This window comes from Orbicella franksi, chromosome 11 (assembly GCF_964199315.1).
Source record: "Orbicella franksi chromosome 11, jaOrbFran1.1, whole genome shotgun sequence".
In the NCBI taxonomy this organism is placed as follows: domain Eukaryota; kingdom Metazoa; phylum Cnidaria; class Anthozoa; order Scleractinia; family Merulinidae; genus Orbicella; species Orbicella franksi.
Window position 1 is genome coordinate 23,086,208 of NC_138155.1, and position 16,436 is coordinate 23,102,643.

The window sequence follows — 16,436 nt, forward strand, 5'->3', positions numbered from 1 at the left end:
CCTCTTAGTAAGTAATAACAAAATTAACTGAAAATAATGTTTAAAAAAATTGAAAGTAGTCAAATTTCTATCTTTACATTCACATGCAAAAGGCTGCATGAATGAGCCCAAAATAAAATACAGTCATTTTATGACTAATAAATAGAACTTTTGATAACATTATAGTTTGTTTCTATTTTACGTTATTATATAATATTAATTGTGCTCTATTATCTGTAACAAAATGTATTTTTTGGAAACAAAACCAGCATGAAGATAGGGTTTCTTGTACATTATGCTAGCATTTTTTCCTGCATTTTAGTGAAGCAAAAGCATTAAGCATTATTCAAGCATTTTAGGGGCATTTTCCCCGAAAATTTATTTTTTTCCATGTACAGAAAATAGAGTTTAAAATTATTTTTTACGAGAAAATGAAGACTTAGGTCAAAATTGAAAAAATTGCAAATGCCACCCTAATACAGCTGAGTACAGACTGAGGAGAGGTCACCGGTAGTCAAATCAAATTAAGATCATTATTAAAACTATTATATATGTTGAGTTATACTACGTATATGTTTTTTTAAACACCCTGAGCTGCTAATTGTGTTAAAACATTAAATTTTTAAAATTACAAAACCTTAAGTATGAGCCATTAATCGAACACTTTAGTGACTTTTTTTTGGGGGGGGGGGGGGAGACTCAGCATTTTAGTGGGAAAAATAGAGCATTAAGGTGGAGTAGAGTAGTGGGGAAATATAAGCATAATGTACGAAAGCCTACATGTACACATCATAGAGTTTCCTCCAGTGTCACAAAACAGACTTCCTGTTCCAGCTATCAATAATATCACTGACTGCAAACACAAATATCTCAAATATCTCAAACTTTCACTTTGAGATAAGAGTTATTTTTTTCAAAAGAATAAGGTATGTATAAAGACCTGCCATGTATCTAAATCATCATTATACCAGATTATGTGTACTTGTCACCAACCAAAAGAAATGCTTGATATAAATTGGCCGTTTTTTTTTTTTTTTTTTAATTTGTCCAAAATTTGTTTGTTATGGCAGTATTCAAAAAACTTTGGAGCCACTGTGCAGATCATTGCAGATCATTGCAACCAATTTAACAATTATTATTTTCCTTGTCAACTAATGTAGTACCATATTGAAATTATTATTTTTACAATAGTTTGAGAACTACACCAAAATAATGCAGGTCATTACAGCTTCTTAGCATTTTATGTTCTCCTTTACTTTAGGGGCTCATAAAGATCCTGATCATTAGGTCCCCGCAGGGGTTCATAGACAGACTCTCTTTGTGGCCCAGGCCTTTGTACCAAGGCATATGGTACATCAAAATCAAGGCTCTGTTCATAGGCTGGATTGTCATGGGCATCTGGAGGGGAGGACCCATTTGGAGCACCACAGCCAACACCATTCTTATTTGGTCCGAAATCAAGGCTCTGTTCATAGGCTGGGTTGCCATGGGCACCTGGAGAGGGGGACCCAATTGGAGCATCGTAGCCACCACCATTCTTGTTTGGTCCATCTGAATCTGGCCCCTCGACAACATTATATAAGGGCTCATTACTCAAACCACATGAACCCTGTGCTCCTTGGTGACTGCTTTTTTCAGCATCAGAGCTCTCTAGCACATTATACAGAGGTTGTTGTTGATCCTGCATGGATTCAGGCTCTTCAAGCACATTGTATAGAGAATCACCATTTGGAGCTTCATAATTTTCTTCTGTATCAGACCCATCGAGCACATTATAAACTGGCTCTTGTGCATGTTCATCACTATCTTGTTCTGGACCTCCATTCACTTTCTCTGGCACGGTACCTTGTTCTGTGTCAGGTTTTCCAATAACATTATACACTGGTTCTGCTGTGACTTTAGGTCTTTCTCTTGGCGGTCCTGTTACACTAGGCTTTGATTTTGGAGTTGGCTTTCCTTTGTCAAGCTGTTCTTTCGTCAAACTCTGGTAAACAGGACTCCCTGGTACTTTTTTGTCCAAACTTTGGTAAGCACTGTAGTTATCATAAGCATCATCATCAGGATTGCTGTATATCGCTGCCCCGCTCAGTTTTCCTAGTCGGAACACAAGAAAAACAACCAAAAGTGATCAGTTGCATATTTTGCTAAATTATCAATACAGCTTGTTGTGAAAATAGTGCATGCAAGTGTATGTGAGGCTATGGCTAGTTATGTCACATGTATTAGTTCACAAAATTATAATGATACCATAATTCATTTTCTTTTAGTGCTGTTTATCTGCTATAAAGAATACATTACTTTTAATTTCGGGAAAAAAAAACAGTCATTGTGTCAAGAACTAAAAATATCCATAATCTTTACGGTCAGAAATTTTAAGCGTCTCAAATATCTGCAGTACAATAAAAACTTTTAATTTCAAAGTAGCTCCAAAGCTCTTATATTCCTTTATGGAACAAACTCTCGACACTGCTTGAGATGCGTAACAGCTGGATAAAATTTGTTATTTTCTTGTCAGTGTATAGATCTGCATAACTTTGAGGGTGTGGTAAAACTATCATTTTCACAGATAATGCTTTGGTCTAATTTGTGTTTTGTAGTTGTAAATTTACTTTAGCTATGTTTCATCACAGGGTCTGAAATTGTTGTCCGACATTTATCTGAAATGAGATAAGTGTCTGAAAATTAAATGTCTGAAACAGAACATCCGAAATTTTAATGTCTAAAAGTTTTTGCAAGCAATCTATCAGTTTTTTATTGTGATCTACACAGTGCAAATAATGGGGTTCCTGTTCTTGACTTTTACTGGGAAATAACTGGTTAAAAGTCAGTCAAGTCTTTATATCTTACCGTTATCAGTTATAAGGTCCTGGTATGTTGGTTGACTATCTTGATCCATAGAGGTCATGACTGGTTTTTCTGTTGCTGAACTCAGTGGGATGTCAGAGCTTCCATACACAGGGTTCTTAACTAAATCATTAACAAAATAAAAATTCTGTGTATTAATATTTTATTAAATAGTTTTTCACATGCTGCCTGTTTTAGGAACACTTTCCTATGCCATGACCAAAAGGCAGGGCATCTGGTTAAAAACTGGAAGAATAGTAAACACTAATAAACAAAGCTTACAAAAATATAGCTATACTAAATGTACCTTGTAGTTTTGTCGCCTTTTCCTTGCCTTTTCTGGGAAATGAAATTCATGTAAATGAGAATTCTTCATCAAGCCAATAAAAATACATTACTTTGTATCACAAGAAACACTCTTAAGGTTACAGTATACCTTCAGGTTGGCAATTTTCTTCAAATTTGGATTTTTGGGTCAAAGTAGTGGTCGAAGAATAATCCCTAATTTCTAAGAAAAAATTTGAAAATGGCTAAATTTTGGCGGAGAAATGGCAGTTTTACGTTTTCGCCAGAAGTAAAAGTTTACCTCTTGATTGACAGCCCTGTGGCACATATGCAATCAACTGAGACAATTTTCACAGGAATTACCTGTATGGATGTCACGAATTGGCTACTCAGTTGATCAGCATTGTTGTTCTGACTACCAAGCATTTTTAGTATTAGGTGGAATTCTATTAAGTTATAAGTAAACATAGACCATGTTAAAAACATGGACTAGTTCAAAAAAGTGAAAACAGCAAAGAACAAATGAAAATACATCAATGAGTGAAGAAGCGAACGTTTGCCATGCAGATGAAGCTACAGCCATCGTATAAGGTGGGCAAAATATTTGTGGTAAGAGAAAAAAAGGTTCTGTAAACGTTTTGGAACTTGACAGCAATAACAGGGATGTTGACAGAGACTCTTCTGATGAGTCCATTATCGAGGAATTGTCAGACTCATTGAGACCATTTTAAATATTTAATCCATGCACACTTGACCACACACAGTTGCTCTCCACACTTTCTTTTGTTTGTTTTCTTTGCTCAGCCACTCTAAAGTTCGTATCCTTTTTAGTCTTCCCCATTTTGCCAGACCAGCTTCAAGAAAAACTGAGCTACAGAAAAATTATCTCTCCGTCTTCGGCGCCTTGAGCGCATTGCTAAACGCAAGGGTTTTTTAGAGATTCGTGCTTAAATTTCACCAGGAGGTCAATGCCGGTAGTAAATTTTCCCTGCACCGATTGGTTCAGTTATCTGAAAACCCAGTTGAAGGCATTTGTGGGCAGAGTTTGTTTGCGAAGCAAGCTGTTTTCTCCAATAATTTTTTGCGCTTGAAGCAGACACTTTAAACAGTTCTAACTCAAATTGGATTTGTTCAATTGCCCTCAAATTTGGACAGTAGCTAGTTTAACATATAAACTACAAAAGCGTCTCTGTGCATTAATCATTTTGCAATAATTTTTCTTCGAGAGCGATTTTTGTATGATCACTCCACATTTTTTTAATCCTATTTCGAAAATGTTCTGTAACTTTTTACTGCAATTGAATATGGCAAAACGCAGACATGTTTTTTAAGCACTTTGGACCCTGAAACTGAGAAATAAATGAAATTGGCGAAAAACAAAATTCGCTCTGACTTGTAGCTTTCAAAAGGTTATTCGGGCGCTTGCATTTAGTGGTCGTGAAAAATTTGACAATTCATTTTATTGCAAAATTCTTGGTGTAGTTTGATAGCCAGCTCTATGAGCTCTAATTTAATTGATATAGGGGTTTAGGTATCTACAGCTTCAACTGCGCACGCTACATCGCTTGCAAGTGATACACCCCTGAAGGTATACTGTAACCTTAACAGTCTTAATAACCCTGAAAAAACTCCTAGAACAGAAAGCTCAAGGACCAGCTGAGCAATTAAAACAGCCAACTCAAGGACAGTGCCCACAAAATACAAAGGGTTTTGCACCAGATTAGGACCATGTAGAAAGAGTGGATCTTTGCAAGGGCTATTGGAATCCACAAAGAAAAAAGGGGGTTGTGATGCATTTTTTCCAAGATAATTAAGGAAAGGATACTTCTTCACAGATTTCCTTAGAATTTGCCTTTACATATAGAAAAGCAAACACATTAATAAAGATCTTAAAACTACATGGTAAATGGTGACATAAAAACCATTTTGATATGTTTTTAATAACAAAATTGTCGCAACAACGCTTTTAGCATTTCTGACTTCCTCTGGTTCAGCTAAAATACAGTCTAACTAGCTTTTGGATTTCAGTGCAATTTTTGACAGATATAACAGCTAGTTTTTCAGCTATAAGCCATTAACAGTCAGTGTTTAAGCGATATACTGCTATGTTGGTATTCTTGGTTTTAGTCCAAGTTCATTAACCTTGATTTGGTTACAGTAGGAAAATTTTGCTTTCATTTTAGTCCTGTACTTAGTCACATAGTTGATTACATCAATGCCAACCCTACTGCACATGTGGAGTGTAAACCATGCCTTATGCGATGCGCAGAACGTGTGCGCACTAACAAACGTAAGCACCATCCTTAAACTGGTTTTATCTATCAGCCCGATATTGCAACAAACAGATTATAAATTTAGACTCAAGAACTGTGCCATCATATTTATAACAAAGATAAATCCTGCATTGTATATTGCATAACAGTAAGCAAGCGAGGAGGCAAGATAAACTGAATCCTGCACAGTGATTGGCTAACCGAGTGGGCAAGATGGCACTATCTTGCCTGCTCAGGATTCCCCACTGTGTCCCGCAAGAAAATACTGTAGCATTCTTTTTCCATATAATAAATCCTTTAAATATTGACCAAGCTTGTTCAGTCAAGATGGCTGGATATGGGCCTCATTCTTTTCCCTGGGTGTATGGACCTTGACTCCATCTCAGTCCATAAACATGTAAAAAAAGGACCTGACCAATATCCAGCCATCTTGACATCACGCTTGGTCAAAAGTAAACCCAAATCTGTCATTCACAATATGTGGCTACATGTAATTTAGGCTAAGTTTAACTTAAAACAACTGCTGGCCAGCGGATACCCTCCTCGATGCAGGGCAGTCTGTGGCTGGGTTCTGTAGGAGATGCTCCAGACTGTTATTTAACAATTAACTCCATGCAGTTAATAATTAAATATAACATGAATTTGCAAAAGTTATTAGCCTTACCGCAACTTTCTTCTCTTGCAAAATATGATTATCAAGATAACAAAAATCACAAAAACAACAGCACCACCCACTGCTGCACCAATTACAGTGCCATTATCATTTCCACTTGTTCTTGCTTTTTTGTTGCCTGGACCATCAATAACGCCAGCACTAGAGGCTGCTTCAGTGGATAAGGACGACTGAAATTTGGTATAAGAAGAATAATGTTTATCAAAAAAATACTAATTATAAAAATAGTATATGACAGTCACTAATATATACAATGTCTGGATTTTTGAATTTATATGTAAAAGTAAATTTCACCCTGGTCTATGCCATATATTTCTAAATGTGTTCCATATTCCAGTACCCACCTTTGACGGTTCTATAGGGTGTGGTTCCACTGTGCTGATAATTGGGTTTGGGGTCCTTGTGCTAAACACTTGACTAGAAGCTTCTTCTGAATGGAATGGCAATGAACTTTGAAGTTCTGTCCTTGAAGTCGACAGAATTGCTGCAGATGAAAGTGAAGTTGATCTTGTATTTTTCATTGATCTGCTTGGACTGTGTGTGGATGGAAAGACTGACAATATTCCAGTGGGACTTGCAGTGAAAGGTAGGGATACTGATGCTGATGTTAGTGGCGATGATGATGATGATGATGATGATTTTGGTAATAATGGTGATGGTGATTTTGATAATGGTGACGCTAATGTTGAGGATTGTGGCGGCAATGATGTCATGGAAGGTGCTGATGGTGAGGGTGAGCTTGCAACAGCTGTAGATTGTACTACAGACCTTGCACTGGAATTATCTGAAATGGGCAAAGCAATGTTTTAGTATTTAATAATCAAGGGCATTATCCAGCCTTTGAACAACTACTGGGGCCTGGACTATACAGCAGATGGACATATCACAATACAATTATTAAATATACTTCTATGTGTTTAGTCATAGATTATTTTGATTGTCTTTTCTATGAAAAATAATATTGCCTCAAATCTCAACAATAATTTATGAACTGACTAGATCATGAAGAACATCAAAGATTGCTGTCAGTGGTTAAAAAAAGAATTAGAGGGAAAAAACACAACACAGCTGTAGCTGACTAACAAAAATTGACAGGGTTCACAATAAATACAATCATATAAATTATACATTTTTAAGTATTTAAGTGCAAGCGTGATTAAAACCAAACATTATTTGAATTAAACTCGATCTGATCAAGGTACTTACATGTCACTGATCCAAATGCCTTAAAAAGCATGCACTTCGTGTCTGGACTAGCTGGAGTGGTATAGTGGCAAGTGACGTTGAGGTGAATGATCCTGCCCGACAGTTTTCCAGCCTTATCTGCTTTCCACTAAATGGAAACAGCAAAAGAGACTTAATTGTCTAAAAGAAAGTACTCTATTGTTTAAAATAATGTTGAGTCAAATGCTATGTTGTTATAATAATATCATAATTATATAATATAATTGCTTTTTCCATAGAAACCATTGAATGATGCACTACACTGTGAAAACAATGTAGCACAATTACTGCACACTATTAATTTTGGGCTTAATATTATAATTATTCTCTTATGGGTTCCATAATCAGAGTTCCAGATAGTTTATAGTGAACTAAAATTAATAACAATAACTAACAAATAATGTTACCAAAAAGAAATAAAATATCGTCATAGATGCAAGTTTGTTTGCTACTATGATATTTAGTCCAGTACTACCATAGTACAAGGGGGAGGAGGGGTTAATGCCACGATCCCCTTGAGATTATTTAAGAATGTGCAGTTCCATAAAATGTCCACACTCCCAGCATAGAAGGGATTTGAATTTCCTGGGGGTGGGGGTTCTCTAAGATCAAAACATTTAAAGAAATGTATCAAGCTTAAATGGAATATTTTCCAGGGGGATGGGAGAGTCTTAAAAAAAAATCAATTCTGTGGGGGAGGCATGAACATTTTCTGTTTCAAGCAATCTGATTGGTTTTCTATCTCTGGCTAATGAGCATAATATTCACTCCTCAGGGAGTGAATAATGTATGACCCAAACAAAAACAAAATGGCTAGCATAAACTTGTGTTTCACCAGTGTTTCTGAATCGGAAATCCTGGGAATACAAGAAGATGCTGCGCCAGAAAATGTAATGCTTAAGAAGGCTACAAAATTTAGCCTGAAAGTTTTGAAAAGGTAGAAAAGACTAACTGAGGTTTGCCGTTCGACTTTCAAGCAGTTTCAGGACATTTCCTTGGCAATCACATATTTCATTAATCTAAGCACACCCAATGCCAAGTAGCTCTTCACCTGGCATTGGCAAAAATGAATACAGTTACAGGGTTAATCAGCAGAAGCATCAGGTGCTATTCAACAGGTATTCAGGAGAATGTCTTTGTGCAAGAAAACATCCAGTGTTCACCACAGCTGTCCCGCACACACAGTATAATAGACTACAAATAGTCCCGCTTTCGCTTAGTCTGTCGTGCATGACATGAAAGAAAACTGTGAGAAAAAAATGACCGTGTGAAATCCTGGTGCCAAGGAGCATGCAAAAGGAGAGACTACCGCCTAAGCTAAGGAGTTTGAATCATGAGTTGCTCTCACAATGCAATAATATAATTGGCTTACCGGTATTTCAACTTTTAAGTTGTAAATAATCCTTTCAGAAACTAAAGAAATTTATTCAGTACATCTAAGTGAAGTTGTCCAAAGTATCGGTTAAAAAAAAACCCAAGAATTTATACACATTTATCTTTATTCAATTGTAAATATAATGTCAGCAGCATCATCACTCCGATTCCGAAAATATTTGTTATCAAAGTGGTTATTTTGCAACTGGAATCAGCAAGGTATCAACAGAGACACAATCCATTGGCATATATGATGAACATTTTTTCAATGCTAAACTTGCAATTCATTATAGGGCGGTTTTCAAATAGGGCTGTTTTCCACTGTTTTGTGAGCGGAGAGAGACTTTGTTGCCATGTTTTGGCTCATATTTCTCGTGATAAAAGCAAAGCAGGACCAGAGAAGCTGTTATTTTCCGTTTAATTTGTTTGAATGATTTTTTGACCGATTTCATGAGAAGATTCAAGTCATCAGACAGATTAGATGGGAATGACAAATCCATGTTTAGATGCCCACTCAGGCTCCTTGAGCAAAACTTTAGTCGCCTGTACTCGTAACCTAGGCGCCTAAAGCGACCGGGCGACCATTAGGCAGCAGCCTTGAAGAGCCTAACAAAAGTATAAACACATGGAAAATTACAGACTCAGAGGTGTCAAACTCAGCAAAGCAAAAGGTGAAGAGGCCGAGAAGGTCGAAAAGAGAACCGCAAATGTAAAAATGTCACGAACCGTAAGAGTTGTGTAGGCCTGTCTACCTCATTTTACACATACAGGTAATCTCACACTTTCTGTTCTTTGCGGCTCCTTCATCCATGTCTTCTCAATACCTATTGCCATTGCTGCTACCATATTGCCTTTTTCATCTGCGTCAGTAACGCTCAAGTGTAAAAAAAACCTGTCATAATTGACCAATCAGAGGGTATACCAGATCCTGGTATAACGGAATGACCTTTTGTTAATGCCTGTTTGCCCACAGGCGTTCTTTCACTTCCTCTCGCTGCGCTTTTTTATTTTTACGCGTGCTGTTTTTCATGCCACATCCCAACTAAATGAATGCCTGGAAGAGGTTATAGAGCCATAGAGTCATAGAGTTCATTGTCTAGATATGTGTGATCATAGAACCGTAGAGTTCATTACATGAAACGATCGTTAATGAACAAATTCAGGCATAGATACAACAGACCAAATCCTGTTGGTAAGCCTGGCAAGTTGTCAATTACCAATGTTTCATAAGTACACACAAGAGAAGAAGTACAAAGTGATTGGTGATTAAAGAGTACAGGTGTAGCGCTCTACGGAAACTTTTACGCTTCTTTGAGCTTCATAAAATGGGCTGGGTATATCGTTCCATTTCCGTTCAATATCCATTCTGTACCCATTCTGTTCACATCTCGTACCCGTTCGGTATCCCTTCTGTACCCATTCGCACATGTGTTCTCTGTTAAGGCTTCTTCTGAGCAGTACTGTAAAAGCAATTATTCTTTTCAATCTCGGTGAATAGTGGCACAATATTTACTAAGCCGCTTTGCGGCTTGGTACACCACAAATGTTCTGCCACTGTTCGTGGAGATTAAACAGAATGATTGAAGGCTTTCGTGCAAAAAGGGCATATGTAGCATTTTGGGTCGATTTTTATTTTTTGCAGGATCGAGCTAATTTTTGGCAGTCTGACTTGTTTTGACATGAAAAGCATCAGGCGTAATTATTGTTTTTGTTGATTTGCGCTTCATTTTCGAGAAATAACGTATGCAAAAAACTCAGTTTTCCAAGAGTATCTTTTGGAGATCTTTTGTTAAGTGAAAAACAAAAGAAACCTTTGTTTTGCTAAATGATGAAGTCACCGAAGCGTGGTATTTGCTGCTAGTTTTATTATTTGTATAATTACACAATTCCCTTACTGTTCTTCGTTAGCACAAGCGGATAAGGTGCTGAACGGGCTGCATCCGAGTTTGTTTTGTCGTGACACCAGTTCGATACGAGGTTGGTCGATTTTTTTTCCAGTCTTTTTCTCTACTTCTTTCAAAAATCAAAACATCTATTTAAAAAAAATTGTGCTGTCGAAGCTGCTAAACGTAACCGTTTAAGTTCGTACTACATCAAAATCCACCTTCGAAGGAGTCGCTCCAAAAGATGCCGCTCAGAAAACTCAGTTTTCTTGCATATGTTATTTCTCGAAAACGAAGTCCAAATCAACAAAAACAATTACGCAACGATGCTTTTCATGTCAAAGTAAGTCAGTCTGCCAAAAATTAGCTCGATCCTACAAAAAATAAGAATCAACCCAAAATGCTACATACGCCCTTTTTGCACGAAAACCTTCAATTAATAAATGAGTCACATTATAAATTAATAAAAAGCAAAAATTAAATATAAGGTAAATTTACTTACAGTACCTGAAACTTAACCTTGCCACTACTGTTGTCAAAACTGAATATTTGATCAAGTATGTCTTCCCACTTCGTTTGAAAGCCCTTGTAATCAAAGTAGTGTCCACTGACAACACGACAAGAGTCAACACCGTCTTCCCTAAAGTCCAGCACCTTGTCCACATTCAGATCAACTGGTCTGTACAACAAATCAAAATTCTGCAACCACTTCTTAAAATAGGCAGAACAACCTAAAGAAATAGAATACCTAACATTTATCTATTAAATAAATTAAAATTATTACTAGTGTTCACCATATGCTGAACATGAAACGTTTTTTAGGATTTACATCATGAGCGCATGCATGCAGTCATGTAGTCCCTGTATAGAGAAAGTGTGTATGATTTCTGCAAAGTTGCATGTTTTTTGAACCATTAGCCTTCGGCAACAAGTAACTAAAGTCTGCATCATCAGGAAAGAATGTTTTGTAGCTCGGCAACGGGAAATGGCCATGATTTGTGGTTAAAAAATAAGTCTTCCATGTAGCTCGGCAAATAGCCATGATGACACTCAGATCTGTGGTCAGAAAAGAAATTTCCGATTTGTAGCTAAGCAAATTCATTGTGGCCATAATTGGTTGTCAGAAAACAAGGCTTTGTTTTGTGGTCAGAATGGTTAAATTATTTACCTTTTTCATTTGTGAAAACAAGATGTAAATTCAAGCAATGTAAACAAATACAAACACAAATTCAAAAATTTAAAAACATTTGGTGATGGGCTGTCTTGTAGCGTCGCTGGTTGAAACTTTATTTTCTAAAGAAATATTTGTTACATGTGTTGACGATCTGCAACTGAATTCTAAGTGTTGCCAACAGTTCAAAGGCCTTTCCTGGAAAATATTTTGTCCAGTACAGGTTAATACTTAATTACTTACAAAACAGTTTTACTACAGGTTTCAACTTCAGGTGCAGATTGTTATCTGTCATTCAATCAAACTTAGGATGCGTTCCTTTGGGGTGATCATGGTGCATCAAAAGAACCAATGAATCTACTCTGGTCACATATTCATCAGTTCCTTTGATGCGCTATGATCTGAGTGATCTTGGATCACTCCTGATCCAGATCACCCCAAAAGAATGCACCCTTAGTTTTCTATCGTGCCATTTGAACGCCACCAAAGTAGACCAAACATACAAAGTACATGTGTGAACGCACTGCTCTAATGTTTGATTACTACTACTTTATATATATGTATTTGCTTTGATTTTACATTAATGTCATTTAGTACGCTGTGTGACTGATTTAAAACCTTGAATGAGTTATTTTGTCATCCAAACATTAAAACAAAAATTAATTGTGACTTCCTGTTACACATTTTCCTGCTCTAGGAGCAAGCTGATGTTTCTATCACGTTTATCTCAGACAGGATATTTGTTCGACAACCAGATTTTGATGGTATGTTGGCTATTTTTCTTCTTAGATGAAGTATTGTAAATTTTCACTCGGATGAGAGTGAGGAACTTGCTAAGTGGATATTTATATGAAAGAAAAGCACTAGGCAAGGGATCTAAATTCTGGACGTCATAGGTTTAAACCTCACAAAAGTGAAAATATTTACTTCATTGAATGGATTGTTTTCATTTCCAAGCTCAGTGCCACTTGGGAAGGTGACCAAAACAGCCAAAAAGCAAATTATTACATAACTGTTACTTTACATGTTGACAAAAAGTGAAATGAGCCAATCTCAAAAGTCATGACATTTTCTTGTGTGATGATGTTGGAGTTGAGTAAACAAAGAAAAGCAAAGTTTAAAATTCTGAAACACCTGCTATTTCACTTTTGACGATTGAAAGTGAATTTTAAAAAGAATAGTTATTAAACGTCACCTGGTGAAGTCTGAAAATGGTATTTCAAATCACCATTTCAAAACTTCGTAGGGGAACTAAAGCATGCTGAAGAACCCTTGATTAACATGGAACACTGGTGCTTGAGAATTTTAGGCAAAGTCCAGCCATTGTGCTTCTACCATGGTGAACTAAATATAAGCTTACCATTAGGTCCAGCTGTAGCAAGGCTGAAACACAACTCGCGATTGGGTGGACACTCTGAATTAAGGTTAGATTAAGCCTTGTTAGCTTAAAAGAAATTAAGGTCTACGTACAGTTACGTTAAGAGACAAAATGTTTTACTAACCTCCAAAATTTTCTGCTCCAGTTGAGTTGATACACATTTGCTTTTGTGGAAGAAAAGTACGAAACTTGTCTTTACAAGAACAACTGCAAATTCTCTTACCCACTGTCCCCAGATTGTTAGCGTCTGCATTGAGAGATTTGCACCATTCTGATACAGTGTTCTTTCTGGTGCATTGGGAACCCTTTATAAAGTGCAGAGTGAAAAGATCAGAACCATAGTCCCTCGTCTCTATGACCAATTTCTCTAAACCTTCCGGTATAGAAGAAACTTTAATAATACTTGACTGCTGTACGGTCAGAATGAGGAACAACACCGCAACGTTTGGTAAACGAACTTCCATTTTTGTGATCCGTCCGTGGCAATGTTCAGAGCCCATAAGTATTCAATCGGCTCTTGACTGAACTACATCGTTTCGTCGTTTGCACGTAAATGGACTTCTCGGTTGTTTGTCGACTTCTTCATAAGTCTTCATAATCCTTGACTGAAGCACTAATTTCCTGCTTCGCAAATCCTGGAAGCTCCGGAAGCTGTTTTGAATCTTGGCCTTCTGGGAAGCCAGGCAAAGCTGATCGGGATGCCTTTGTGGGGAGGGATGCCCCCAGCGGGGGGTGCCCCGGGTGTATGTAAAACAAGGAACCTACCCGGAACTTGCGGGAACCTGTCGCAACCACCCGGAACCTACCCGAAACCCCCCGGAACCTACCCGGAACCCCCGGAACCTACCCGGAACCCCTCCCGGAGACTTGACAATAAAAAATCAAGTAGAATTAGTGAAAAAAGTAATGAAAATCAGGAGCCTTAATCGGGGACGGAGACCGTAAGTCTCGGGATTCGCGCGCACCTATGATATGGGACAATTTTTCTATTTTTAGAACAAATTGCGCCATCCTGACGTCATATATCCGCGCGGATCCACCCACATGTCGGGGGCTCTCGCGTGGATGTTGTCACGTTGCGTGATCAAATGGTGAGAGTTGTGAGATTCTCTTGCGTATTTTTCACAGCGATGGCAGGGAATAAGGCAGGGAATACGAACCAAGGCGCTTATATGTAGTTTTATGCTCTGGGCTAACGGAAAAGGTGGGTTTTTCAGGGTCGAAAACAAGACTTCAATCTCGCGTTGGGAATGAATAATAAGATCTGCTCACGCTAGTTGTAAGCTTACGCGTATGTTTTTGCGTTTGTTCTGACTTAAGAATATAGCAAGAAAACTCTCTACTCTGGTATCGAGTTAATTTGTGAGTTTCTCAGACAATGGTTCATCATAACCAAAACCTGTTTTGACGGTTTCTTATTGTTTCTGCTTGTTTGGTGAGTTTGCAAAAGTTTTTGAAAGGAAATTCTGACACGTACAATTAGTTCATTTGCATAGTGCAGTTCGTGCACTTTCAAGTCCGAGTCGGGGTTTAAATTGTCTACAAATCTTGACAAAGATTTCTTTCGTTATCTTTTGTGCTGAGATGCTGTAACAAATTTCACGAACGCAAAAAAGGCTACTAACATCATGTGTGTTTCTTCAACATAAGCATAGTGAAGTTTTACACTGCGAAAATGAAAATAGACAAGGAGTTTTGATAACTCGATCAACAAAATCGAAATCGTTATTCCAAGTTGATTAAAGAAAGCGTCATCGTAACTTTGCTGATTATTTCTGCTTTATTCACATATTTTCAGCTCAGCTTTTAATATGTTCTCAAACATTTATCAATCTTAAACATATTTAAAAACTATAGCGTTATTGTTTGAGTTCGATGTACGCTTTCACACGGAAGTACAGCGGAAGTACAATTTGTCATGTTTACTGACTGTACAAAACACGAATCGATGGGCGCTCTCATTCATCGACAACAGAGAATTTGCTGGATTTTTACACGAATAAAACTGAGCAGTATCTACGGACGTAAAGTTATTGGGCCTTGATGAAACATCAAGCGTTGCTTACAATTCAAGCGAAACTCAAACTAGCAATTATTTTGTTTTACTTTTCGGTCGCGATAGACTGACAAATTCCTCGCAAGCGTGTGGCAAGAGGAGCGAGGAAACTATGAAGTCCTGAAGCTCTGCTATATCTAAATATATCCAGCTAGTTTTTTGCTGTGTAGTGGAAAAGCTGTTAATCTTCAACATATGTGAAATTTTAAGTGGAGTAATGTACAGCTCATGTAAAAGAAGCATCCGTCGGAACACAACTTGGTCAGCGATATATATAAGCTTACAGCGGAACATACCTAAATTCGACACTGTCTTACTTCACTCAGACTGGGGCAGCTTACGACGAAAATACTTAAGCAAAATTCCAACAGACGTAAACGCGTTGAGTTGTGGGCCAAAAACATGAAAAATTTCGGGAATTTCGGACTCCATCTCCCCCGCGCGACATCCGCAAAAATCCTGGCAGCATGATATGTACGCGCGTGTGCCGCAGGCGATGGCGCAATTTGTTCTAAAAATAGAATTACTATATGGCCAGCTAGCTCCGTGAGCGGGCAAGATGAATCAAATCCTGCGCTGTGATTGGCTACCCGAGCAGGCAAGATGGAGCTATCATGCCCGCTCGGGACTACCCGCCATGTCCCGCAAGAAAAATTTTCCCGAAAGCCATATAATAAATCCTTTATTGACCAAGCTTGTTCGGCCAAGATGGCTGGATATTGGCCTCACACTTGGTCAATAGCCCATATTTATTGTCCCATATTATGGGAACAACCCCAGTACTAGAAATGGCGCGCGCTTACGGTCTCCGTCCCCGGTTATGGCTCCTGATTTGCTCTGACACTTTCTCAAAATATTAAAAAGGCTCTCATTCAGTAGGTGGTTACTGCTGTGAGCTTCAAGAAAATGTTGCCCAATTGCCAAGTATTTGTGTTCAGCAACGCGTTGAGAAAGATGGCGGGCTGTATAGCCCACATAATCTGCATCGTACAGATCACGTGAAAAATGGTACACAACGCATTGCAGATTAACAATAGACGGCTTAACTTCTCTGGGCTTAAGTTCTTGTTCTAATTTCCTGCTCACAAAAACAGGTTGTAATGTAGTGCCAATCTTATGAAATTGCTTGCGAACCGCACTGGCCAGTGGCGTATCCAGACCTTGCTAGGCTAAGGGAGTTGCTGGTTAGGGTAAGGGTTAGGGCTAGGGTTAGGGGGGCCAGTATCCAGACCTTGAGCTAAGGGGGGGCGGTTGTTTTTGTTTTTTGCTTGCCCTGCCGGCTTTTCTTTCCTCTGC

At 38.0% G+C, this 16,436-nt stretch overlaps 1 protein-coding gene across 1 annotated transcript; it reads right to left on the reverse strand.

Annotated features, from left to right (window-relative positions):
- Window positions 1-667: 667 nt before the first annotated feature.
- Window positions 668-13,888, reverse strand: LOC145502220 (uncharacterized). Its single transcript, XM_081481478.1, has 8 exons — window positions 13,209-13,888; window positions 11,043-11,266; window positions 7,261-7,387; window positions 6,399-6,838; window positions 6,046-6,224; window positions 3,131-3,162; window positions 2,827-2,946; window positions 668-2,073 (listed from the first exon to the last, which is right to left on the reverse strand). Exons 1-8 carry the CDS (start codon window positions 13,582-13,584, stop codon window positions 1,232-1,234), a joined length of 2,340 nt encoding a protein of 779 aa, XP_081337604.1. The 5' UTR covers window positions 13,585-13,888; the 3' UTR covers window positions 668-1,231.
- Between the last annotated feature and the right edge of the window lie 2,548 nt (window positions 13,889-16,436).